The sequence below is a fragment of the Nelumbo nucifera genome, chromosome 2 (assembly GCF_055504915.1).
Source record: "Nelumbo nucifera cultivar China Antique chromosome 2, China Antique-T2T, whole genome shotgun sequence".
Taxonomy (NCBI): Eukaryota; Viridiplantae; Streptophyta; class Magnoliopsida; order Proteales; family Nelumbonaceae; genus Nelumbo; species Nelumbo nucifera.
In genome coordinates, this window is record NC_142650.1 from 28,220,243 (window position 1) to 28,246,240 (window position 25,998).

Consider the following 25,998-nt stretch of genomic DNA (forward strand, 5'->3'; position numbering starts at 1 on the left):
TCTCATAACAGAAGGAGGAGGCGAAGCCCCTGTTTCATCCCAAAATTATTTCTTAAAGAGGAAGAAGAAGAAACGTACCTGGAGGTCTTGACTGAACAAGGAAACTTTGCAGTCCTCAAATTTCATACAAGTTTCTCTCATTAAGCAGGAGGAGGAGGAGGGTACCTGGAGGTCTTGGACTACATGGACTGAACAATGGAAATTTCTCAGTCCTCAAATTTCATACAAGATTCTCTCATTAAGCAGAACACAACATTGTCCCTGTTGGTGATATAAAAAGTTTCTCCCATCGAATAGTGGAGGCATGCCTTTGGACCTAATGGAAGCCATATGTTTGTCATGGGATGAAATTTCATTAAAGCATTCTATGATTTTTTGAATGAAGAGTGGGTCCAAGGAGGTTCTTACTGGTCAATGGCTATCATTAATGTAGTCATGTTTATAGATTTGGAGGAAACAAAGTCACATTTTTTTTTATGGGAACTAGTCCTTGTCTCAAGCATTGAGAAGGCTGGTGATGACTCGACCTAAAAAGAACTTAAAGGGGGGGGGGTCTTCCCCAATGATATTCAAAAGAAACTTATGGAGCCATCCTCCAAGTATTACTTTTTCTATTTGCACATAAATGGAGAGCTTATTAACTGGAAACATATAAACGGTGTAGATATTGACAAGGCCATGTCCCTGGTTATCATCCTCCTAGGGCTCTCCTCTTCTTTCTCTTCGGTTATGAGTGAGATAAGACTACAGTTTTATGGAAGTTCTGTAGGCAATCATGGGTGAACTGGTGTAAGAGGGGTTTTGGACTATGCAAATGCCATATTCTCTGCGTTTGTGGACAAAAGTTCTAGGCCATAGTTTCAAGGCGCCAAGGCGAGGCTAGGGGACAGGGTGGAATCTTGTTGCCTAGTTGCCTAGGCATCACCCAAGTTGATGGATTTTTTTTAATAGAACCATGAATCCTAGTGTAATTCCCTAGGTTCCATAGCAACCAGCAACCATGTCTCACTTATAATTCTATATAGGCTTCACATAAAAAAGTACGAACTTTGTATTAAAACATAGAAAATCAAGATATTCAAGAGAAGAAAAAGAAGAAAGAAAAAATTCAGAATATATAGTGGTTGCATCCCTATTGTTGTCCTATGAAAAGAAGTAAAGAAAGGGTGGAAGAAGAAGAAGAATGTCTTGATTGGATTTTTGGACTATTTTAATTTCTTCCTTGCTTATCGGTTTAGGTTTTGGAAGTTCTCATGGGTTCAAGACCATGCACCAATATGTGTGTTGATTGAAGCCTAACAAATAAGAAAATAATAAAAAGAAAGTAGTCTATAAACCCACAAAATGAGTAATTTAGTTTAATACTATCTTTTTTGTTATTATAATCTCAACAATAAATAATATACATAATATTTCACAGTGCCATTTACAAAATAGCTTTGTGTTTAAATGAGGTGACCTCCATGGGCACCTTGTCATCACCTAGGCGTTGTCTTGACAACTATTTTTTTCTTTTGATGAATAAGAACAAAAAAAGATTTCATTAAGAGAAAAAAGAATACAAAGGAAAGATGATAAGATATCACCCAAGAAAGAGGCACATCAAAAGACCCTTATAGAGGCAGCAACCATCCCAAATCAACCCAAAGCCACACAAACATACAAAAAACCAAACTTTACCAGAGGACAACTAAAAACCCCAAACAAGAAAAGAAAACCCCTAGAACTGAGACCACCACCAGACAGACAACTGAACCGACTAAGCCTCTACTTGTGATATGAGCATGACCTCAATCTTCATCCACTGGAGCATCTTCTTGCCCTGAATCGTCCTCATCCCAAATCTTGCCTCCTTCCAACCAAGCTTTTTTATTCAACTTCTCATCCCTTCTTTTCCTCTTGAACTCCTCAAAGGCCCTTCTAGCAAATTCCTCACCACCCCAAAAAAATAAGCCCAAGCTTTTACCAGTTGTTACCTCTCTTTCCACTAATTTCTGGATAGACGCGCCACCTGAATCATCCTCCTTTTTGCCGCTTGTTTTTAATGGCAAGTTCTCACCAGAGGCAACACCTTCAACACCCACCTTGTTATAAAAAAAATAAGCCCAAGCTTTTACCGGTTGTTACCTCTCTTTCCACTAATTTCTGGATAGACGCGCCACCTGAATCATCCTCCTTTTTGCCGCTTGTTTTTAATGGCAAGTTCTCACCAGAGGCAACACCTTCAACACCCACCTTGTTATCAAAAAAATAAGCCCAAGCTTTTACCGGTTGTTACCTCTCTTTCCACTAATTTCTGGATAGACACGCCACCTGAATCATCCTCCTTTTTGCCGCTTGTTTTTAATGGCAAGTTCTCACCAGAGGCAACACCTTCAACACCCACCTTGTTAACTTGTTGCTCCTTCCCTAATAGGGGATCCGATGATTGAACCTGCATCGTAGACCCCCTTTGATCACTTCCAACTATCACATTGCCATTTGCACCCTTTCTCCTGAAACCCATTTGTAGTTCATTGTAGGATCTGTCCCGACTGGACCGAGCTTTAGCCTGAAAAAATATTTTGTTACAAGCACAACATTATGATTTCTTGAGCTGCGAATTTTTTTAGTATTCACCTGATCACCTCATTAGACGTCTTCTTCTCCTTCTCAATCTTGTTCCTTCGGCCCAAGTCTACACCCAGCTTTCCAACCAACGCCTCCTCAAAGCATAAATGGTCTCCGATATGACTCTGATTCTTATTTCTTCCTCCGGAAGCAACTATAATCCCCTATTCTCTGGTCGTGCTTTCCATTACGGGATTATCATCAGTGACAGACTGATCTTTCCCATCTTTCTTTTCTCCCTCCCCTAGCCCCCCAGGCCCCTTAGGAACGTCCTCCTCAAGGCTCGATGCAACTGTGATTGCTGAATTCTTGAGGATCCACCTTTGCATCCCCAGATTCAGAAATGGTGCAACTCTCTGCAGGCCTGTTGGTGGCAAGTAAGCACTTCCAAAGTTCGCTCTCCACCGCAGAAATCTGGCCATCAGCAAGAAAATCCCCTGGTTCCTTAAACCAACCTCTTCTTCCCACTTTTATAATATTTGGTGATCACCCAAACCCACCTCTTCCCCCTTTTCTTTTTAGACTCCAACGACGCACACCCTCCAGATGTCAACTATGGTGTAGGCTTCCTCATTGGAGCCGAATTAGTAAGTGATTACTTCCCTAAGTCACTGAGAAGACTTGGTTAATGCCATTCAATTGAGCAACACGTGGTATTGGCCATGCAGTCTTGTTCATTATCTCAATGGCATTATGGACATTTTGTCTTCTTTGCCTCTTCAAGGCTGATGGATTTCCTAGAGGGCTGAACTCAATTATTGATGGCCTTGTGATGTTGGGTGTTGGAAGGGCCCTTCTATATGGTGATAGCTCTATGCCTTAATAAGCTTGTCTTGTTGACAGATGGGACTTTTGTGCACCTTTTGATGCCATTGCCTTTCAGACAGGGGTGTTGATGAGAGAATGTTCATAATTTGATGATAAGAGGTGAACTTTTTGTTGGGATAAGGATTTGTTTAGTTGAGAGATGCATCTTTTGATACCATCTCTTCCCAGAGAGGTGCAACTTCTGATAAGAGTGCATCTTTTGATGATGAATAAAAAGACATGGTTATGGAATGGTTTAGATATAAATCAATCTTTTGATGGGTGCACTTCCAAAACTTAGTGTTTTCCATTCTGTAATTCTTCCAGTTATGGGGTATCCACTAAATTGTCTAGCAGTGCTTTGACTATGTTTACAGCCTCTCTTTTGCTGGTACTTATGCTCAACATTTTTTTGCTTGATCAGGTTTTGGCTTCTGAAGATGATTGTGATGCTTTGTCAACTGACCCTGATGAACTTGTTGATTCTGAAGACAGTGAAGGGATAAGTGGAGATGAAGAAGACATCTTTAGAAACCTTCTTGCCAGAGCTGGATTTCACCTTACATATGGAGATAATCCTTCACGGCCACAGGTTACTTTAAGAGAAAAGCTTCTAATGGATGCTGGTGCAATAGCTGGTTTTCTGACTGGACTTCGTGTTTATCTTGATGATCCTGCTAAAGTAAAGCGCTTGCTTCTCCCAACCAAACTGTCAAGTAGTAATGATGGGAAGAAGGAGGTCACACGAAGTGGTGAATCTTCCCCTAGTTTGATGAATTTGTTGATGGGAGTTAAAGTCCTGCAGCAGGCAATCATTGACTTACTTTTAGATATAATGGTTGAGTGTTGCCAACCTTCAGAAGGAAGATCTAGTGATGATTCTTCTGATACAAGCTCAAAGCTTTCCCCTGATGGCAATGGAGCTGCAAGTCCATTGGAACCTGGTGGAGAAAATGGGGCAACAGAATCTGTGCAATCCCCTGTAAATGAGAGGTTGGACTCTGGGGCAGAAGAAAGTACTAATACATATGCTGTACAAAGCTCAGACATGAATACAAATGATATGCCTGAAAAGACAGTTCCTGGACAGCCTATTTCTCCTCCAGAAACAACTGCAGGGGTTATCATGGATAGTGGTTTCATCCGAGCTCCTAAGGTACACTTTGGTTTACTTATGGGTTCATAGCATGTTTGGATGCCACTGGGAAGAAATCATTTTGTTATAGTTTTCATTGGCATAAACTATAGATGTCCTCATCCAACATATAATCCTTTCCTATTGTTGGAAAGATGGAAGGTTTCTTGAAATCCTGAAAGATTTCATTTCTTTCCTTGGAAACTTGAAATGGGTTCATTTTCTATGGTAAATTTGTGCTCATAAATGCATTAGAAAACAACACTAAATACATCCATTCAAGGGTCTTCCAAGCAAGATGTCAGTTAATGGATTTGTGAGCCAATTTTAAATGTATTAATAGGTTCATTAAATTGCTTTTCAGACAAAGTGGCCTGAGCAGTCAGAGGAGCTCTTGGGATTGATTGTAAATTCACTGAGAGCCCTTGATGGTGCTGTTCCACAAGGATGTCCAGAGCCTAGGAGAAGGCCTCAATCTGCACAAAAGATTGCTCTTGTATTGGATAAAGCTCCTAAATATCTGCAACCAGACCTTGTTGCTTTGGTACCAAAATTGGTTGACCATTCGGAGCATCCACTTGCTGCTTGTGCACTGCTAGGTCGACTTCAAAAGCCAGATGCAGAACCTGCACTGCAACTGCCTGTGAGTATTGTTTTTTTGGATGTCTTCTCCCCTTTTTAAGATATGATTTTCAACTTTTAGTTGTATTACAAACTTCAAACTATTCTTAATCTTGCATTATTTATTCTGTGCATCTTTTAATTTCTCTTTCAGGTTTTGGGAGCTCTTAGTCAATTGGAGTTTGGCAGTGAAGTGTGGGAACGTGTTCTATTTCAAGCTTTTGGATTATTGACAGATTCAAATGATGAACCACTTGCAGCAACCATGAATTTTATATTCAAAGCTGCATCCCAATGCCAGCATCTTCCTCAAGCAGTATGCATGCAGACACCTCACAAATCTTAAATTGAATATTTTCCTCTGAATTATTTTGTTAGCTGAAATTTGGAAATCACATGTATTACATTTGAAACTTGTTTTTTTTTGTTTTTTTTCACCTTGTAGGTGAGAGCTATTCGTTCCCGACTAAAAAGTTTGGGTGCTGAAGTTTCTCCATGTGTCCTGGATGTTCTAACGAAAACTGTGATTAGTTGGGCTGATGTTGCTGAAGCAATGTTGAGAGATATTGAGACTGACTTTGAGCTCAGTGAAAATTGCTCAGCAACAGCAACAGCTTGTGGGCTTTACTTGTGTGATGAAAGTGGACTCACTGCTGAAAAGTTGCATGCAATAGATGAGCAGGTTCGGCATGCAAGCCATCATTTTTCTGACATTTATATTCTAATAGAGATGTTATCCATTCCTTGCCTTTCTGTTGAGGCATCCAAAATCTTTGAAAGATCCATAGCTCAAGGAGCCATTTTGGATCATTCAGTAGCCATGGTCTTGGAAAGGCGACGTAGTCAGAGATTGAATGCTAGTTCAGAATCCGTTGTTCAGAATTTTCAGCACAAAGACATGGTAGCAGAGGGAAAATCTGATGAGTCATTGTGGAGCCAAGATGATTTTGCTTCAGTACTTGGTCTTTCTGAGACATTGGCCCTTTCTAGAGATTCCAGAGTGCATGGGTTTGTTAGGGTACTATATGTTATATTGTTTAAATTGTATGATGATGAAGGTTATCGTGGGAGGATGTTGAAAGGGCTTGTTGACCGTGCTACTAGCAGTACAGATAATTGCCGTGAAGTAGATTTAGATATGAACATTTTGGTATACTTAGTCCATGAGGAACAAGGAATTGTTAGGTCAGTTCTGAGCATGTTGAGGGAGGTTGCTGAACTTGCCAATGTTGATCGGGCAGCTCTCTGGCATCAGTTATGTGCTAGTGAAGGTGAAAATATTCGTCTTCGTGAAGAAAGGCAAGCTGAACTTTCCAATATGGTTAGAGAGAAAGCAATTCTGTCACAGAGGTTAAGTGAATCTGAGGCCACTAATAGCCGTCTTAAGGTACCTGATTTCATGCCTGAACTGATCATTATGATAGTTAAATACCATCATATGTTGCTGTTTTCTGTGGAGGTTAGGAGGGCTGATTCATTTGATAAAAATGGCAGGCTGAATTGAAGGCTGAAATGGACCGCTTTACACGGGAAAAGAAGGACCTTTCTGAACAGATACAAGATGTTGAGAGTCAACTCGAATGGCTTCGTGCTGAACGAGATGATGAAATTGCAAAGCTCTCAACTGAGAAAAAAAATCTTCAGGATCGTCTTCATGAGGCAGAGACACAACTTTCACAGCTAAAGTCCCGGAAACGTGATGAACTGAAGGTAAATTACTAGTTGAAGTTTCAGTAAATTTTCTGCAGATTCGCACAACATATTGATCACTTTTGGAAAATATAATAAGGTTATAACTCTATACCCAATGTTTATCCCATCTATCTGGGGTCTTGGGAGGGGTAGACTGAGTACAATCCTAATCTTTGGCGGTTTTTGCACAAAGTGGCCGCCCTCAAACTTGAACCCATGTTCTCACTCTTGCCTACCTGAGATTTTACCAGTATACCAAGTAATGGCCCCTGATTACTTTTGGAAAATGAAGGTTTAAAATCTGTGGTTTTGCATCCAAGTTGGGTACATTGGTGTTGTGAACAGTCATCTCATGCACTATTTCGTGAATTGGACATTGACATCATTGGTCTGCCTCCTTGTTATGAAAAAAATTCTTTGTTTCTCTTGTCCTTTAGCACCAAATAGATTGCCGATGGGATGACACTCCATATCCATTTTCCCTGCTTGCCGAATCCAATGACATGCCAACTCTGAATGGTCTCCTGCAGCGTTTTGAGGGTGGACTTTTTTTGAGGTCCTTAATGACTTGTACTTGTACAGCGATTCATTGTACAGAGGACCATATACTTTTGATTTCATATAATATACTTTACCTTTCTTAAAAAATAAAAAAGGGAACACAAAATGATATTCAGTCCATTCAATTAGTGTTCACAACTCACATACCTTTGTGCTAAAAATAGCAGTGTATAAACAGGTGGTTGACCTTTACCTTCCTCTTGTGACACAATACACAATTATATGAAGTGAGTTCCATCTGTTGTTTAGAAAGTTGTTCTCTAGTTAAATGTTTTCCCAGGATTCTTGACCACATCATAAAGGCCATTTTTTATGGTCCTTTTTGTTTTGTTAAATGTAGGATTGATGTTTAGGAAGAGAATTAAGTTTTGGGATGGCTAAGAGATTGGCTTATCTTTAATCCTTGGAATTCCTATGTCTGCTTGTCTATCACAAGGTGGGTGAGTTGTTGTTCAGATAAGAGGCAGTGGCAGTGTGACACAAGTGGTTGGGCACTTAAATGTTAAAGAGAGTGACCTTGTTATTAATTTTTTAAGAGCCACAGGTAGAAAAGATCATCATCATCCAAGCTTATCTCGTCCCAAAAGGAAAAAAGGGTTTTAAATGAGGGGTCTTTTAAGTTCGAAGAAATATTTAGGGTTGACCAAGCTCAAAATCCACTCGGGGTGGATTCTATTTCTTTTAACAAGATTAGGGCCTCAGACAAAAATTCAGGAAGCTCAAATTTGGATGAAAGTTTCAGATGTGTCCAAGAGAATACCACAAACGTTTTTGGAAGGGGAGAATACAGATGCTATGTTACGCATTATCTTTACGCTGGTGGTGACTCGAGGAGAAAGGTTCATCTCAACAGAAGTGTGTTGAAGACAAGGATGTAGAACTCACCCCATTTCAACCGAGGGAGCCTAAGGGGGATATTGTCCTGAGATTTGAGGCAGAAAAGGAGTTGATTGACTATATACTGTTAAACTGAGTTGTCATGGAAGACAGAGCTTCTGGTTCAAAGGTTTGTGATCTTGACCCTTTTTTATTTTCGGAGTTTGACCAAAAGAAAGATGAAGTTGGTGAAGGCATAGGGGTTCCAGATCCCACTACTAGCCCCAGTGTGGGATTAACCCAGAGTCTAGTTCAGCTGAACATTCCTCTATTTTCTAGGGTGACTCTGGAAAACTGTTCAAGCTTGGAAAGGATAGAGGGAATTTTAGAAGAGGGACTCCACCCTGTTATGGTTGGCCCTGAATCTGTAGAAGAAATTGGAGAGAAAGAAAGGAGAAGAAATAAAGTGTTTTTGTTGGTTGATTCTGATTCTAAGGTTTACTTAAGGAAGAGATCTTCTCGAACAAGACCTTCAGCAGAAGAAGAAAAAGTGTAGGAAGGTGATGACTCTTCTGACAAGGATGAGAGGTTAAGTGAGGCAACTGAGGAGGAAGTTTATTTGGATAAAACACACTACATCGACAAGACCAATGACTTAAACAAAGTGGTTGATAAGGCAGCGGAGGTAGGTAAAGCTCTAGGTTTGCTTGTGTAGGGAGGTGAGCCTTTCACAAGAAAGATGTTTAAAGAGATAGAGGAATGATATGAGATGCCTGGAAGGGGAGAATGATGGAGTTTTTCAAGCACATCCACCTTTGACTGATGAGAGTTGTAATGACTTGAGTACAATTAGACCGGAAGAAGCTGATAATGAAAGAACTACAGCATTGGTTGATGCTTAGTTCTTGGAAAGAACAGTCCTGGAGCTGGAAAGGATTAATGAGAACTCTTCTTGCTCGTTTCCAGGAAGATTGTTGCAGAAAATGGAAGACTTTAAAAAAACATAGAAATGTTTTGGGTTTAAAGGCTTTCACTAGACTAAAAGGAAGTCTCTTTGGGATTGGACCAAATAAGAAGTTGCTGAAGATCAAGAAAACCATAAGAAGATATTAGTTTTTAGTGGATCAAAGGTTGTAGCTTGTGAGATGGTTGTGGTTTTCTTTTCTTTTTTCCAAGTTTAGATGTATGCTGGTGGGGTTTTTGTGGTGGTTCTTGTCTTTGTTGGTTTTGAGTTTTGTCTTTGGGCTGTTTTTGGGATCCTTTGCTGTTGTAGAGCTTTTGTATTGGGGTGATTCTGTGGGTTCTGGTTTCTTCTGGCCTTTTTGAGGCTAGGCTGGCTTGGAGTGCTTGTGTTGAGCTTTGAAGTTCTGTTTTGTCCCTCTTCTCTCTCTCTCTCCAGTGACTTCTGGTCATTCTTCTCTGTAATTTCTTTTTCATTTTAATAAATTTTATTTTATTACCAAAAAAATCATCCAAGCTTATCCTAACTATATGGGGTCAGCTACATGAATCCTGTTTTGCCATCAATTCTAAATTCGGACCCATGATCAAGAGAGTTTGGCAAAAATTTTAGCACCAGTTGCCAACCTGACACAACCCTCCTATATCTGGGATTGGAACCTGTGGTGTAAGACAAGCTCAAACTGGTGGATCCCCAAGCAGAAAAAGATAAAAGATTAAAAAGGAAAGATAGGCCTCACTAGTAAATGCAGCAATATCCTTGTTATCATATTTGCAGTCTCAATTTACTCACCACCAATCTGCCTACGCATCCATTTTCCCACTTCCCATTAGTGGAATATAGGACCAAACTTGCAATTTCAAATTTTCTAGTTGCTGCTTTTCTGGCCAGACTGGAAAATGAAGCATAGGGTTGAGTTGATGCCAATTTAACTAATTATTATGTACCTTTCCATTTTGTACTACGTCATTATAGGCTTGGTGCAATTATTTTGTACTAAAAAATCTGCATAATTTATATTTAGAACTTGCATTACTCTTGTTTTTTTTTTTCTAAAAAGATACGAGGACTGGCTCATATTTCTTCCGAAGTATGTTTATGCTTTAAGTGTCTATGACTTGGTTCTACTGTATAGCTATTATTGTGGATTTCTTCCTTTTGATTGTGGACTAAATTAATCTAAATGTGGAATACAACCTTCAAATGGTAGAGAGTAGTGAAGGAGAAAAATGCCCTTGCTGAAAGGCTAAAGAGTGCGGAAGCTGCACGGAAAAGATTTGATGAAGAACTGAAACGTTATGCCATGGAAACTGTTACTAGAGAGGAAGTGCAGCAGTCACTTGAAGATGAAGTCCGACGGTTGACACAAACAGTTGGCCAAACTGAAGGAGAAAAGAGGGAGAAGGAAGAGCAGGTTGCTCGATGTGAAGCGTACATTGATGGGATGGAAGCAAAATTGCAAACCTGCCAGGTATGCCTCTTCTCGTTTATGGAACTTTTGTGGGTTTTATTGCTTGGATAGATTTGAAACTTATATTTATAAGGTATCTATATTATTATTATTGTTCCCTCCAAGCATACCTTTTGTGTAGCAACTGGCAGCCTTGGACTTATCTGAACTGATATTGATTTGAGTATTGTGGACTAGCACAATTGCTATTAGATTGGACATGAAATTTTAAAATCATTGTAAATGGGGATGGCCAAATGTACCAAAGCCATCCTTTTGTGACCAACCAATTTCCCTGCATATTTCTTTAAATAGACCTAATTAGTATGTGATCATGTCTAAGGAGATCTTGTTCATTTATTGCATGCAGTTTTTTGTTATTCTTTATTATGAAAGTGGCCTGAGAAGGTTGATTATGAATATTTCTTACGTTGCACCTCATATTTATTGAACTTTTAACTTTTAATAAGTGGTCCTGCACTCCTGCTGTTCTCTACCTCCTTTATTTTACTTGCCATGTAGCATGTGCGGATCTTGGAAAAACTACATGTTATCAATAGATTAACAGTAAAGGGGAGTTATGAAATATGAAAAAGATAAATCAAGAAAGAAAGAAAAAAATAAGAGCACAAGCACAAATATAACAGAAAAGAGGGTCAATGAAAGTCATGAAAAGGCAACAGAATATGTTTACTTTTGGTGGGTTTTCTTCAAGTTTCATCCATCCATTCCTAGAGATACATTCCAATCGCTTGTAAGCATGTCATATTTTTATACATTATTTCTGCATTTTTTTGGCAATATTGGGAGAAACTGAAATTATAGCAAGAACTTGCAGTGATGTTGAAAGAGTTGGCCTGGCTAGATAGGTTCTTAATGGTTAACATGTTATAAAAATTGAAAATTGTTGAACATTTATCAAAAAAAATTGAAAATTGTTGAGGCATTTGAACAGTGTGGAATGGAACAAATTTTTTGATTGGTAACAACAAAATATAAGAAATTTTACTGATTTATGAAATAAAGAACTGATACCAGTTATTAATTTATGTATTAAAATCAACTTTCTGAAAGTGAAAGACTAGAGAAAACAAATCAATTTACTTTTTTTTTTCCCAAGATCTCCATAATGCATCTGATTATTTTAAAATTTTCTTTTGAATTGTACTAGTTATAGATTGATCCACATGTTCTATGCAAAATAATAGATCTGGAATCACACTGCTCCCTTGTCTACTGTTTTAGCACTCGAAACTGGATCTATTAGGTACTGGTATGTGTGAATTGAATTGTTCTTTTAGGGCTGATTGAACTTCATTTTTTGATATAGAATTAAAATATTGATACAATACGCCCTGTATCAGGCATATTGTATCCATATTGGTGCATCCAGATATGCATGGATACACCAAGAGGTCCAAGACACAAGAATTTAAAAGGTTTTATTGCTTTGGGCATCCCTCCAATGCTAATAAAATAAAAAATAAACATAAAAACAAAATGGTGCATCAGTCAGATCAATACACACTAATATCCAACGTTGGGTACCAGGTGTATTGATATTTTAATCCTTGATATAGAGAAGTAGATGCCCAAGAGGGGCGTGAGATCCAATTACGGTTTCCATCCTTAAGAGGGGGGCTTTTTTGGATGAATAATATCCTTAAGTGTTAGGCTTTCCCAAAGAGACCTTATCTTTTGCTCTTGGATTGCAATCTTCAATCCATTCTCTCTAATCTAAGGTTAAGATTAGAAAGACTTCCTAATTGCAAAAGTGCCAAGCTGAAGCTAGGCGATAGGGGAGCGCCTTGTTGCCTAGTCGCCTAGGCGATGGGTTTTTTAAAATAAAACATATAAATCTTAGGGTAAATCCCTAGGTTTCATGGTAATAAGTAGTGATCTTTAACTAATAATTACCATAATTCTCATGAAATAGGTATAAATTCCATATCAAAAGATAGAAAATCAACACATTTATGAGAAGAAGAATAAGAAAGGAAAGAAAATACAGAACATAAGGGTTGAGCCCTTGTTTTGGTCCTAGGAAGTCCTATTGATTGTTCTTGTGTGTCAATTGGATAAAATCTTCAAGTTATTTCTTATTTATCAATTCAGGTTTTTAAAGTCCTAAAGGGTTCAAGACTATGTCACTGACTTGTCTGTCAATTGAACATAAACAAATAAGAAACTAACAAAAAGAAGCTAGTATAAGAATAAATATTAATACTATAAACCCACAATATGAATAATTTACTCTAATAATGTCTATTTTATTACTATTAATAACATAAAATAAAAATATAAAAATGTTGTGTAGTGTCTTACATACAAATATGTAGGTGTTTGGGAAAAGTGACCCTCCAAGAACGCCTTATCACCTAGGCATAACTATGGTGAAATGACAATTCTGTCCTTCTACACAATAGTTTTTAAAGCGCCAAGATGAGGCTAATCAACAAGGGAGCGTTGTATTACCTACTCATCTAGGCGATGCTTTTTTTTAATAAAAACCATGAGCCCTAGAGCGATCCCCTAGGCTCTATTGCAAGCAGCAACCATCTTTCACTAGGCATTGTCTATAATGTTCACAAAAATGTATATTCATTTAAAACATAGAAATTCAACATTTTAATGAAAAATAGGCCTGTCAACGATGCTCGAAAATCTGAGGCCCAATCTGACATCCGATGTGATTATCTCGGATTCAGATGATGCATATATATAATTGGATTGGATTTAACCCCATCCTATCCGATTAAAATCCAAATCTGATTATATTATAATATTTATTGATTTTAATATATAAATTTTATATAATTATATTTATAATTAAAAAATATATATTTTATATATTATATTATATTATATATGAATATATGTATAATATTTAATAAACCCAATATGTTATATTTACACTAATTTATTACATATAAAAGTTGAAAAGTAATTAAATTTTTATTTTTTGGTATTTTAAAAAGTTATAGTAGAATCAGATTAAATCCATATCCAATCCAAGTTTGTTAGGATTCAAATTTGAATCCCAGGTCTTCAAGTCCGATCGGATTCGGATGCACTTTTTTTTTTATCAATGAATATTCAGATTTATTAAATCAAAGTCAAAGATAGTACAACTTAGGGAGAGGCACGAGATGCTACCTCCTCTTTAAAGAGGGGAGATGGAAGAAACCATCAACCCTTTAGTTAAAGAACATAACAAAGGAAAAAGAAAATTACAATGAAGCCCAATACAATGAAACCCAAGTAGCCCCTTGTTTAGCAAGATAATCAGCCAAGGCATTAGCCTATCTACCCAGCCATTGAACTCTAACTGTCATGCCCCTCAATAGCCATTTAACCTTTTTTAAAATATCCTTAAAGTTCCAAGTGAGAGTACCCGAGTCAGCCAACCATCCTACTACCACCTTGGAGTCTCCTTCAATTATCAAGTTTTGCACTCCGAGTTGATAGGCAATCTGTACCCCCTGTGCCGCAGCTAGGAGTTCAGCCCTCACAGAGTCTCCTATTCCCGCCGGTCCCGAAAAAAGGCAATGATGTTGCTGTTCTCATCTCTCAGTACACCACCAATCCCAGACGGTCCTGGGTTACCCCGACTACTTCCGTCAAAGTTCAGCTTAATAAAACCCTCCCTCGGCGGAGTCCAAGTTACTTGGACTCTAGGCTTCCTAGAGGAAGTGAGGGCAACCGCAGACTAATTCCTCATTAAATCCTCAAAGGAATCATCTTCAAAGAGCTTTAAGGATTTTAGCCATAAAATAGTCCTTGTAACAATACACTCTTTGACCTCAAGAATGCTTCTTTCCTTCTGAAAAATTTTGGAATTTCTCTCTTCCCAAATAGTCCAAAGGAGAGCTGCTCTTATACACTTCAACATGACTCTCCCTCTTCTTGTGGTCCATACAAAGGTAGAAGGGGAAAACAGCAAATTTACCTCAGCTGGCAAGTTCCACCTACACTCAAACAAATCAAATACCCAATTCTAAATGGCTGCAGCAAAAGGACAAGAAATCAATAAGTGGTAACAGTCCTCGTTCTGCGCTTTGTACAAAATACACCAGTTAGGAGATAAACACAAAAAAGGTTTTTTCTTCTGCAGGTTATCCAGCGTATTGATTTTACCTAAGTAAACTTCCCAACAAAATACAACAACTTTTGGGGGAATAGGCCTAGACCAAACTCCCTTAACTGGGAAAGCGCGAGAAGAACTGGAGCAGAGGGAATTAAAGAAGGATGCACAAATTTTCAGCCATAAAATAGTCCTTGTTACAATACACTCTTTGACCTCAAGAATGCTTCTTTCCTTTTGAAAAATTCTGGAATTTCTCTCTTCCCAAATAGTTCAAAGGAGAGCTGCTCTTATACACTTCAACATGACTCTCCCTCTTCTTGTGGTCCATACAAAGGTAGAAGGGGAAAACAACAAATTTACCTCAGCTGGCAAGTTCCACCTACACTCAAACAAATCAAATACCCAATTCCAAATGGCTGCAGCAAAAGGACAAGAAATCAATAAGTGGTAATAGTCCTCATTCTGCGCTTTGCACAAAATACACCAGTTAGGAGATAAACACAAAAAAGGTTTTTTCTTCTGCAGGTTATCCAGCGTATTGATTTTACCTAAGTAAACTTCCCAACAAAATACAACAACTTTTGGGGGAATAGGCCTAGACCAAACTTCCTTAACTGGGAAAGCGCGAGAAGAACTGGAGCAGAGGGAATTAAAGAAAGATGCACAAATAAACCGCCCTTTCGGAGTCAGTCCAAATCCTCCTATTAGGATTTAGTGGGTCTAGGCAAGCAGAATCAAGTAACAATAGGAGCTCAGAAACTGATAAGGATTCCTCATCCCTCAACCCTCTATGGAATCCAAGGTCCCAATTTGTCGACAAAGGGGTATATGGGGGCAAAAGAAAGGAAGACACAGGTTCTTTTTTATAAAGGGAAATATAGAAGAGAAAAGGGAACATATCCTTAAGGGGCAAATTTCCCACCCAAGTGTCTTCCAAGAAAAGAACACAAGTCCCAGCGCAAGCATCATACCTTACAACGCGTAAGAACTATAGGAGGATGCCATGAATTGCCTTCCAAGGTGTTGCAAGAGTTGTCCGTCTGGATACCCCTGCATTCCAACCATTTCCGTAATTGGATCGGATGCCAGATTTTGCTGAATTCGGTCCGAATCTGATCCAATTACAGACCTAATGAAAAAGATTGGAAGAAATAAAATAAATTCATGAGATAGAGGGCTGAGCCCCTTTTTTTATCAGTAAAAACAGGAAAGATTTTTGTTAATTTATAGGAATTTACATCAGTGGGCAACTTTGGCTACCCCTACAAACCAGGAAAAGAACAGTAAAAACAGCAAAAACCCCAAGAATTTTCTTTTGATATTACAACCGTGCCCAAAAAACATGTTCTCTTCTAGTCCCCTGTTTTGCAAAATGATCTGTTAGGCTGTTGGCTGATCTTGGACACTAAACTATTATTTGCATATCTTTTGACAGTCTTATGAACTTTTTGATCTCATTTCTGAACCACCAAGGGCTCTTTTCCTCTTTTCTCAACCAGCTTGGGATTACTTTAGAATCACCTTCAATTATCAATTTTTGAATGTCTAGCTCCACAGCTTTTTGTAGGCCAAACATGACTGCCTCCAGCTAAGCTCTTGTAGAGTCCCTAAAGAAGAGACAGAAAGATAATAAGAATGCGATGATTTTTTATGCTTCTGTACATCAAAATTTATAGCTCTCTCTAGGATACAAACTAGGTAACAAATCTCCCTAAATAAAGGAAAAAAATACAACTGATTTCTAAAAATATTTGTACAGCTCACAAATCTCTCAACTACCTAAAATAGCACATAATATAATACATAATTACCGAGATCTTCCAACACTCCTCAAGTTGGCATGAATATATCACTCATGGCAAGCTTACTGACTAAGTTCTCATACTGCGCCTTAGGAAGCCCTTTGGTGAGAATGTCTGCTACTTGGCTCGTGGTGGGTATGTAGGACATGCATATCACACCACTGTCTATCTTCTCCTTGATGAAATGTTTATCCACTTTTACATGCTTTGTTCTGTCATATAGAACTGGATTATGAGCTATGGAAATAGCTGCCTTGTTATCACAATAGACTTTAATAGGTGTTGGTGTAGGAACCTTCAACTCTTCTAGGAGCCTTTTGATCCATAACACTTCACAAAAGCCATGTGCAACAGAGTGGAATTCTGCCTCGGCACTACCAAAGTGCTCCTCCAGGTGACCAAATTCCCTCCTACCAAAGTGCAATAATCTAAAGTAGATCTTCTATCATTTATATTACCTGCCCAATCTGCATCTGTGTAGGCTTCGACTTGGAGATGACCCCTATTTTTGAACAAGAGTCCTTTCCCCAGAGTTCCTTTTAGGTATCTCAAAATCCTGAACACAACTTCAAAGTGAGTAGGTCCAGGTGAATGCATAAACTGACTTACTACACTTACTGCAAAGGCTATGTCAGGTCTTGTGTACGACAAATAGATTAGTCTTCCAACTAATCTTTGATAACGTTCTCGATCAACCACCTCATTTGCTGTTGCTGCTTTTAACTTCATATTTGGGTCCATTGGAGTTTTTGTGGCTTTACAACCTGTCATCCCTGTCTCCTTGAGCAAATCAAGAATGTATTTGCGTTGGTTGATAAAGATTCCCTTCTTGGACCTTGCAAACTCCATTCCGAGAAAATATTTAAGTTTTCCCAGGTCTTTAATGTCAAATTCAGCCTCAAGCTTATTCTTCAACTTGTTGATTTCAAATAAATCATCTCCAGTCATGATAATATCGTCTACATACACTATCAAAATAGCTATTTTACCTTTGGTGGAGTGCTTGAAAAATAAAGTATGATCAGCTTGACTTTGTGAGAAGCCCATATAGGGATTTTTTAAACCAAGCTCTTGGTGATTGCTTTAGCTCATATAGGGATTTTTTTAACCTGCAAACTTTGCCTCTTCCAAGACTTTCTTCAAATCCTAGTGGTAGGTCCATATATACTTCTTCCTTTAGGTCTCCATTCAAGAAGGCATTCTTGACATCGAACTGACAAAGTGGCCAGTTAAAATTAACTGCAAGAGAAAGAAGTATTCTGATAGAGTTAATTTTAGCAACGGGAGCAAAAGTCTCTTGGTAGTCTATACCATGAGTTTGGGTAAATCCTTTTGCTACGAGTCTTGCTTTGTATCTCTCCACACTTCCGTCAGCCTTGCACTTCACTGTAAACACCCATTTGCACCCGACTTTCTTCTTGTCATGGGGTAGATCAGTAATACTCCACGTATTACTTTTCCTAAGAGCATTCATCTCTTCCATCACAGCTAACCTCCACTTCGGATCATCTAATGCTTCCTGAACAGTTCTTGGCACATACAGATTAGAAATCCTAGACACAAATGCTTTATGAGTATGTGATAATTTCTCATATGACAAGTATTTTGCAATATGATGTTTTTTGCAAGCTTGGGTACTTTTTCTTAATGCAATTGGAATGTCAAGATCTGAAGAGGACAGATTAGGCAAAGATGGAATAGGAGTAGAAGAAGGATTACTCTGAGTTGTAGGGCCTTCACTCGGTAAATTGCATTGGACTTCTGCTGTAGGAACAACTGGAACAGTAGTACTTTTGTGAAACCTCTTCCTGGTATAAAACTGAAGCTCAGGATGAGGATTGTGATCCGTTTGAAGTACTTCTCCCCCTGTCTCTGATAACGCAGTATCTAGCAAATTTAGATTAAGAGTACTATCACTAGGTTCCATTCTTTCAACAATTGTTTCCGAAACTTGCTTATCAGAATTAATCAAAGGTATAAATTCTTCTAGAATAGATAAAGTTTCCCAAAAATTATCTTCCTTATGTTCTCCCCTTGAAGAGAATTTTTTTGAAAGAAAGGTTGGTCCTCAACAAAATGTACATCCATACTCTCAAAAAATTTCTTTGTAACTGGATTAAAGCATTTGTACCCTTTTTTATTAGATGCATAACCAAGAAACACACATTTTTCAGCTTTTGGATCTAGTTTTGATTGAAAAACATTTGGTATATACACATAACAGACACAACCAAACACTTTTAAAGGAAGATCCGTGGTTATTCGAGATGTGGGAAAACAATTTTTCAGATTCTGTAAAGGAGTTTCATATTTTAAAACTCGAGATGGCATTCTATTTATCAGGTAACATGCAGTTAGGAGAGCATTTCCCCAGAGATATTTAGGTACATTCATAGAAAACATGATGGCTCTAGCTACCTCAAGAAGGTGCCTATTTTTTCTTTCAGCAATCCCATTCTGTTGTGGTGTGTCACGACAAGTTGATTGATGGATAATACCTTTTTCGGTCAGAAATGCTGCTAAGTATTTGTTAAAGTATTCAGTCCCATTATCTGATCTTAGAATACCAATTTTGGTTTGAAATTGATTTTCAATCATTAGGAAAAATTCTTTAAATCTTTGTTCAACCTCTGATTTTCTTTCCAACAAGTAAACCCAACATAACCTTGTATGGTCATCAATAAAAGTCACAAACCATTTTTTTCCAGAAAGTGTATTAACCTTAGATGGGCCCCAAACATCACTATGTAACAAATAAAATGGTTTTGAAGCAAAATAAGGTTTTATTGGAAATAAAACACGATGATCTTTAGCCAAATGACAAGCCTCACAATGAAGTTCCTCACATGAACTTTTTTATTACCAATAGCGGTTTCATCAAAGTAGTAGAGTCCATTTATCTCTCTAGCAGTTCCAATCGTCTTCCCCGAGTTCTGGTCCTGAAAAACACAAGTGGAAGGAAGAAAAAGAATGGAGCAATTAGTATCTTTAGACAATCTGCTGACAGAAAGAAGATTGTAGGCAAGTTTTGGAACATGTAAAACAGATTTCAGAGTAATTTTTTCTGAAATTTTAATGTTTCCTTTGCCTACAATAGATGAAAGACTACCATCAGCTATTCTCACTTTTTCAATACCAGAACAAGGATAATAGGAACTAAATAAATTAGAGCAGTTTGTCATATGATCGGAGGCCCCTGAATCTATGATCCAAGGACCGGATTTTCCTGGAATTGAGAGTGCCAAAGAATTGCTACATGTTTGTGCCATAGACCCGACAGGAGTATTAGGTGACGAATAGGATTTTAGTAGTTTAAGAAGGTGATCTATTTGCTCTTTACTGAATGGAGATGATTCGGCCTCGTTTGCTATAGGTATATTCTGTTCACCAGGTTTGTTCGCCCTGCCATTGGATGGTCACCCGTGCAGTTTGTAGCAATTCTCTCGGGTATGGCAAGGTTTCCCACAGTAATCACAACGCAGGTTATTCTTGTCTCCAACCCGCTGATTTTGGGATGACCTTCGACTGACTTGGGCCTCGGAAATAATCAGGGCTGACCCTTCCACAGGTCCGGTTGTACCTGTAGCCTTCTTTCCAATCATCACTTGTCTCCGGCTTTCTTCTCTACGTACTTCTACAAATACCTCACCGATTGGGGGCAGAGGGTTTCTTCCAATAATTCGGCCATGAACCTCATCGAATTCAACGTTTAAACCTACAAGAAACTTGAAGACTCGACCAACATTCACCATCTTCTTGTAATAATTGCAGTCATCGGGTGACTTCCACTCGTAATCATTGAATAAGTCCAGGTCTTGCCAAATTCTCTTAAGAGAATTAAAATACTTAGTCACAGAGTTCTCACTTTGGCGAATATCTCTGAGTTGTAGAGTTAACTCGTACACTTGGGATTGATTCCCTAAATCAGAGTACATCTGTGAGACATTGTCCCATAATTCCTTGGTTGTAGAATAGCAGAGATAATTTGCCCCTATCTCTTCAGTCATGGAGTTAACCAACCACATCACCATGGAATTTTCAGCATCCCAAACAGCATAGGCTGGATCCTTCACATCAGGCTTCTTCGTGTCTCCTGTGATATAGCCAATTTTCCCTCTCCCTCTGAGATACATGCGAACAGATTGTGACCACCGGAGAAAGTTGTCACCATTTAGTCGGATCGTAGTGATCTGAATAGGGTGATTTTCAGGCAGATTTCGGACAATCTGGGGCTCAGGCTGAGAAGGCTGAGGCTGCTGAGAACTGGACGTGACTTCGGACATTTTTTAGGGACAGAAACGCAGAAACAAACCCTAGGTCTTTTCTGCTCTTATACCATAAAGAAGAGACAGAAAGATAATAAGAATGGGATGATTTTTTATGCTTCTGTACATCAAACTTTATAGCTCTCTAGGATACAAACTAGGTAGCAAATCTCCCTAAATAAAGGAAAAAAATACAACTGATTTCTAAAAATATTTGTACAGCTCACAAATCTCTCAACTACCTAAAATAGCACATAATATAATACATAATTACCGAGATCTTCCAACAGTCCCCTTCCCCAATTGGTCCTGAGAAGTGAGGACATTCCCAGAATTTCTCCCCTCTCATTTCTTATTACTCCTATCCCAGAAAGGCCTGGATTGCCAAAACTACTACCATCGAAGTTCAGTTTGAGAAATCCTGCTGTAGCCTTTAGGTGGAACCCATTGTTTGAGGAAGAGGAACCTGCAATCACCTCCCACTTTCTAAGTATTTCATCAACAGTAAATTCAGAGAACAACTTCATTGTTTTTGCCCAATGCACTACTTTAACCACAATGCCTTCAAGCACATTTTCCACCCATATTTTCTTTCCCCTGAATATTCTTAGATTTATTTCATTTATCAAAAAAATATTCTTAGATTTCTATCCTCCCATATCATCCATATCACTGCAGCCCTTGTGCATCTCCAAAGCAGCCTCTCCCTCTTTCTTGGCCACCTAAAAGTAGATGACTCAAAGAGCCTGTCCAAACTGCTTGGGACAGTCCACCTACAACCAAAAGGCACAGAGATCCTATCCCAAATATAACCTGCAAAGGGGCAAGAAATGAAAAGATGATAAGCAGTTTTACCATTTGAATTTCACAAGATACACCTGTTTGGAGAGAGGCACCAACCAGGTCACTTCCTTTGCAGCATATCACATGTATTAATTGCACCATGGAAGACTTTCCTACAAAAGGCACCCACTTTTTTTTTTTTTTGGGGGGGGGGGATAGGACGGTTCCAGACTTCTTTAACTGGGAAAGAGACTGAAGGGATATTGGGGCAGACAAAGAATTGAAACAAAGAGGAAACACTGAATACCCCTGATGAATGACCAGTCCAAACCCAATTGTCTCCTCTATTAGAATCAGGGTACACCTCATTCAAAGCCCTAGCAAAAAAAAGAAAAGAAAGGATGAAAATAATTAATATATGTTAATGGGACAAAATTTTGAGTTCTTCCTAGCTTCCCTAACAACTAAGAAAATAATAAAACGAAATCAGTATTTTAACTCAAACTGAACAATTTAGTTTAATAATAATAATAATAATTATTATTATTATTATTATTATCATTATTATTATTATTCTCTAAAAAAAGAATATAAAAGTATATAATAGCACCATGTACAGAATACCTTGGCGATTAAGTGAGGCAACCCTCCATGGGTGCTTTGTCATCCCTATCACCCATAGTGAAACATTTTAGGTCTATGAGGAATTGGGTCATTTAGGTGGTGTTTGACAACATTGTTGCTGATGTGGCAGTTTTCGTTTTCAAAACAAAATCAGCCATGTTGTTAAACACCCCCTTGTATTTCCTATGATAAGGTCTGCCTATCACCTAAATGCCCTATGATATTTCCCAAGGACCTTTTAGTCATTATAAAATACAACTGTAACAATAGTGCCTTCTAAATAAAAGTCTCTCTTTTATTAATAAAATATAACATGTACAAAGATATGTTTAGCTTTGAAAGAGCACCAGGAAATTACATTTCCAACATTTTCCTGGGAAACAACCCCCCGATAAAATTAATTACAACTGATTCCTATTCACGCCTTGTCTTGCCAAGGCATTGGCCGTGCTAGTGGCTGATCTCTGAATCCAGTTGAAGGTAGATCTTAGTTCCCTAGTTGAGTATTTTCACTTACTCATAATATGATTATATCTCCAACAGTTTATGGTATTATTTTTAAACAATCTCACCACCATCAAGTCTCCTTCCACCATCATGTTCCTTAATTAAGGGATTTGTCCAATCTCAAGAGTCAAATCCTGTAGTTCTGCTACAACTCAGCCCTTGTTGAGTCACCATGTCTCATGGACCCATCCATGCTTACACCATGACTATTTCTGAAAACTTCTATTCCTTAATTCTGAGGATGCCCAAACTTGAACCATCAAAATCAGTTAGAGGCAGAAAGGGAGTTGGTCCCTGAAAGGGACCAAGGTGAAGGCATATCATCCACTGAAATGAGTCACATGACATCTAATGATGTCTTCAGTAGAAATGTGTCAAATGCAGATTTCGCCCATTGTGCCACTTTCACGCTTATGAAATAATTTTTACTTATAGCATTTGAATGCATAACTTCATCATCTGACTAGAGTTTAGATGCATGCCTTATGGGTACAAGTGCTAGTAGAATTTAGTGCTAAATGAAATGATTTTATCCCCATTTGTCTCAAAAGTACCCCATTAGTTTTCCTTTTATTTAATCAAAGTCAAGAAATGGCATGGTTCTTAATACATATTATCTTTCTGAAGTTTTGGTGTATGACAGATTTATCTGGAAGTTAGATTGAGGCGTTGTGTTACAATACCATTAACTTAATGAGAACATAAACTAAGATTTCAAAATGACCTCAAGTTATCTATACAGAAAATTAGAGATCCTTCATCATCCTCCTTTATACATCAACTTTGCCCAATATTATAATATGAGGCTAACTCTGCCATTGTTCTGCAGCAATATATCCATACTCTTGAGGCTTCACTACAGGAGGAAATGTCAAGACACGCCCCTCTCTATGGTGCTGGCTTGGAAGCTTTGTCATTAAAGGAATTGGAGACACTATCTCGTATCCATGAGGAGGGGCTCAGGCAGATCCATTCACTCCAACAGCGGAAAGGGAATGCTGGTGGCAGCCCTCTTATGAGCCCCCACACCCTGCCCCTTTCCCATGGAATGTACCCTACAGCCCCACCTCCCATGGCTATTGGACTGCCTCCTCCACTCGTTCCAAATGGTGTTGGGATCCACAGTAATGGGCATGTGAATGGTGCAGTTGGACCCTGGTTCAACCCTAGCTAAATTAAGGGGCAGAGTCTCTTGTAATTCTTTACTAGTGATGATGTTTCTCATTCATCTGGCTGGCCTTCTGTTTTAACAGTTAGAGCTCAGTAAAATTTCAATACAAAGGGTTTTGTCTTATAATTTTTCATTCCGGTTTTTCCCGAGACATCTTTTGGCAGTTGAATTGGTAGAGCCATTGGGTCATCTGTCAAATAAATAAGATAAAAAGGAAATGCATAGAATACAAGAGCAAAAAGTCAAGGATAGGTTTCTCTTTGTTCCTTGTTTTGCCTGTTGTATAGTTGTGCCCAGATTCATCATTCAAAGAGAAATGATATCTACTTCTGTACAAGGAAATGCTTGCAGCGTAAACATCATCATTAAGGTCTGCTACATATCCAGTCAATTCATTTTCATATGGTACTAGCGGGGAAATAGAAAAATGCCATTTGAATATACAATAATAAATTAGGTTGTATTTTTTAAATAAAATAACTATAATTATATTATTATAAATAATAAATAACTATAATGGGCTCCAATTTGGTTTAGGGTTGTCAATAGGTCAAGACTAAGTAGAACCAGTCTTGAACCAATTATTTAATTGGGATCAAATCATAGACCTCAAGGTTTTTAAAACTGATCTGGATAACGAACCAGTTAGGGGTCTAGTTCCTGGGTCGAATGGTTCGACCATTTTGACAAAAAAATTAAAAAAAAAAAATGGTAAGAACCGTTGAACGGTTAGAATGGTTCAATCGCCTAGGTCAGCGGTTTATTGACCAAATCAATGTTTTTTTTTGGCAAAAATCTGGTTTTGGTGAAAAACGGAACTGATCACCTAACCGGTTCCCGATTTTTTCGATCCGACTATCCGTTCCAGTCCTACTTTGAAAACCATGATAAACTTGATTATATTGAAAGCAATAGTTAAAATAATATTAATTTATTTTTATGTTAATAAGTTAAACATTTTTAACTAATATTATCTTATTTATTATTTATCAAATTTACTATTTCAAACATGAAACATGATAAAAATTACAAGAAAGAAAAAATTATATATTTCGTAAAATATTTGGTTCCAAACTTGAATCAATTCTGGACAAGAACGAGAGTTAATCCAATAATCAATCATGACAAAATCATGGAACCCAAATTGTTATAATTATGTTCAATCAATTTAGCTCCATCAAGATAGACCCAACCCATTGGATCAGCCTTAGTTTTTCTTAAATAAATTAACATTTATATAATAATTTATTAAATTGAATAAAATAAATAAATAAATAAAAGTTTATTGGGATGAGACTGGTATAGGCTATCTCAAACTAGACTCGACCCGTTGATAGCCCTAAATATGGGTTCAAGGGGAGAGAATAATTTGTTAGTAAATTATTTCTAAATAAATAAATAAATGTTTATTAAAACCTTTCTCTCAATGTCACATCTCCGTTATTTTACTGATTTTATTTTATTAAAATAAATAATTTATTTAATTTTATTAAATAAATAAGTGTTTAGATAATAATAATAAAATAAATGAATGAATAAATACAAATTGAGATAGAGAATAGGAGAAGAAAGAGAGATTAAGAGGGATGGCATTTTATTTATAGGATGTCATAATCGTAAATAATTGTATATGGCACTCTTGTAATTTTTGAATGCCAAAGTCAATTACATAAAGAGATTTATCTTATATGTGGCACTCCTATAATTTTTTAATATCATAGAGGCAATTAAATGGTAAGGTAAAGAATGAGCATTTGTCTTATATGTGGCATTTCAGTAATTTTCAAATATTATAAAATCAATTGTATAGGGAGAGTTTGTCTTATATGTGGCATTCTTGTAATTTTCGAATGCCAAAGTAAAGAGAGGTGGGAGAGAAGAGAGAAAGAGTAAAGAAGAGAAGGGAGGGAGAAACGCATGTCAATAATTTAGAGCACGCCTATCGAGGCAAGAGCAAATCACGTGTCAAACTCCAAATGCCGTCGTACATCTTTCCAACACTTTTAAGTATATAGCTATAGATTGAGAGGAATATATACATCCATCCTTTTGCCTTGAAAGACCACATTTCACCATTTCCAATAAAAAGGAAACAAACAAATATGC

General features: G+C 37.8%; 1 protein-coding gene across 1 annotated transcript in view; it reads left to right on the plus strand.

The window, feature by feature from the left end:
• Nucleotides 1-24,022, plus strand: part of LOC104586136 (uncharacterized) — a 39,603-nt gene extending 15,581 nt beyond the window's left edge. Inside the window, exons 4-10 of the mRNA XM_010243280.3 lie at nt 3,842-4,573; nt 4,917-5,195; nt 5,328-5,489; nt 5,619-6,560; nt 6,668-6,883; nt 10,414-10,674; nt 23,551-24,022. Coding sequence (XP_010241582.1) covers nt 3,842-4,573; nt 4,917-5,195; nt 5,328-5,489; nt 5,619-6,560; nt 6,668-6,883; nt 10,414-10,674; nt 23,551-23,895 — 2,937 coding nt within the window. The 3' untranslated portion in view covers nt 23,896-24,022. The remainder of the gene's footprint in view (nt 1-3,841; nt 4,574-4,916; nt 5,196-5,327; nt 5,490-5,618; nt 6,561-6,667; nt 6,884-10,413; nt 10,675-23,550) is intronic.
• The last annotated feature ends 1,976 nt before the right edge of the window (nt 24,023-25,998 follow it).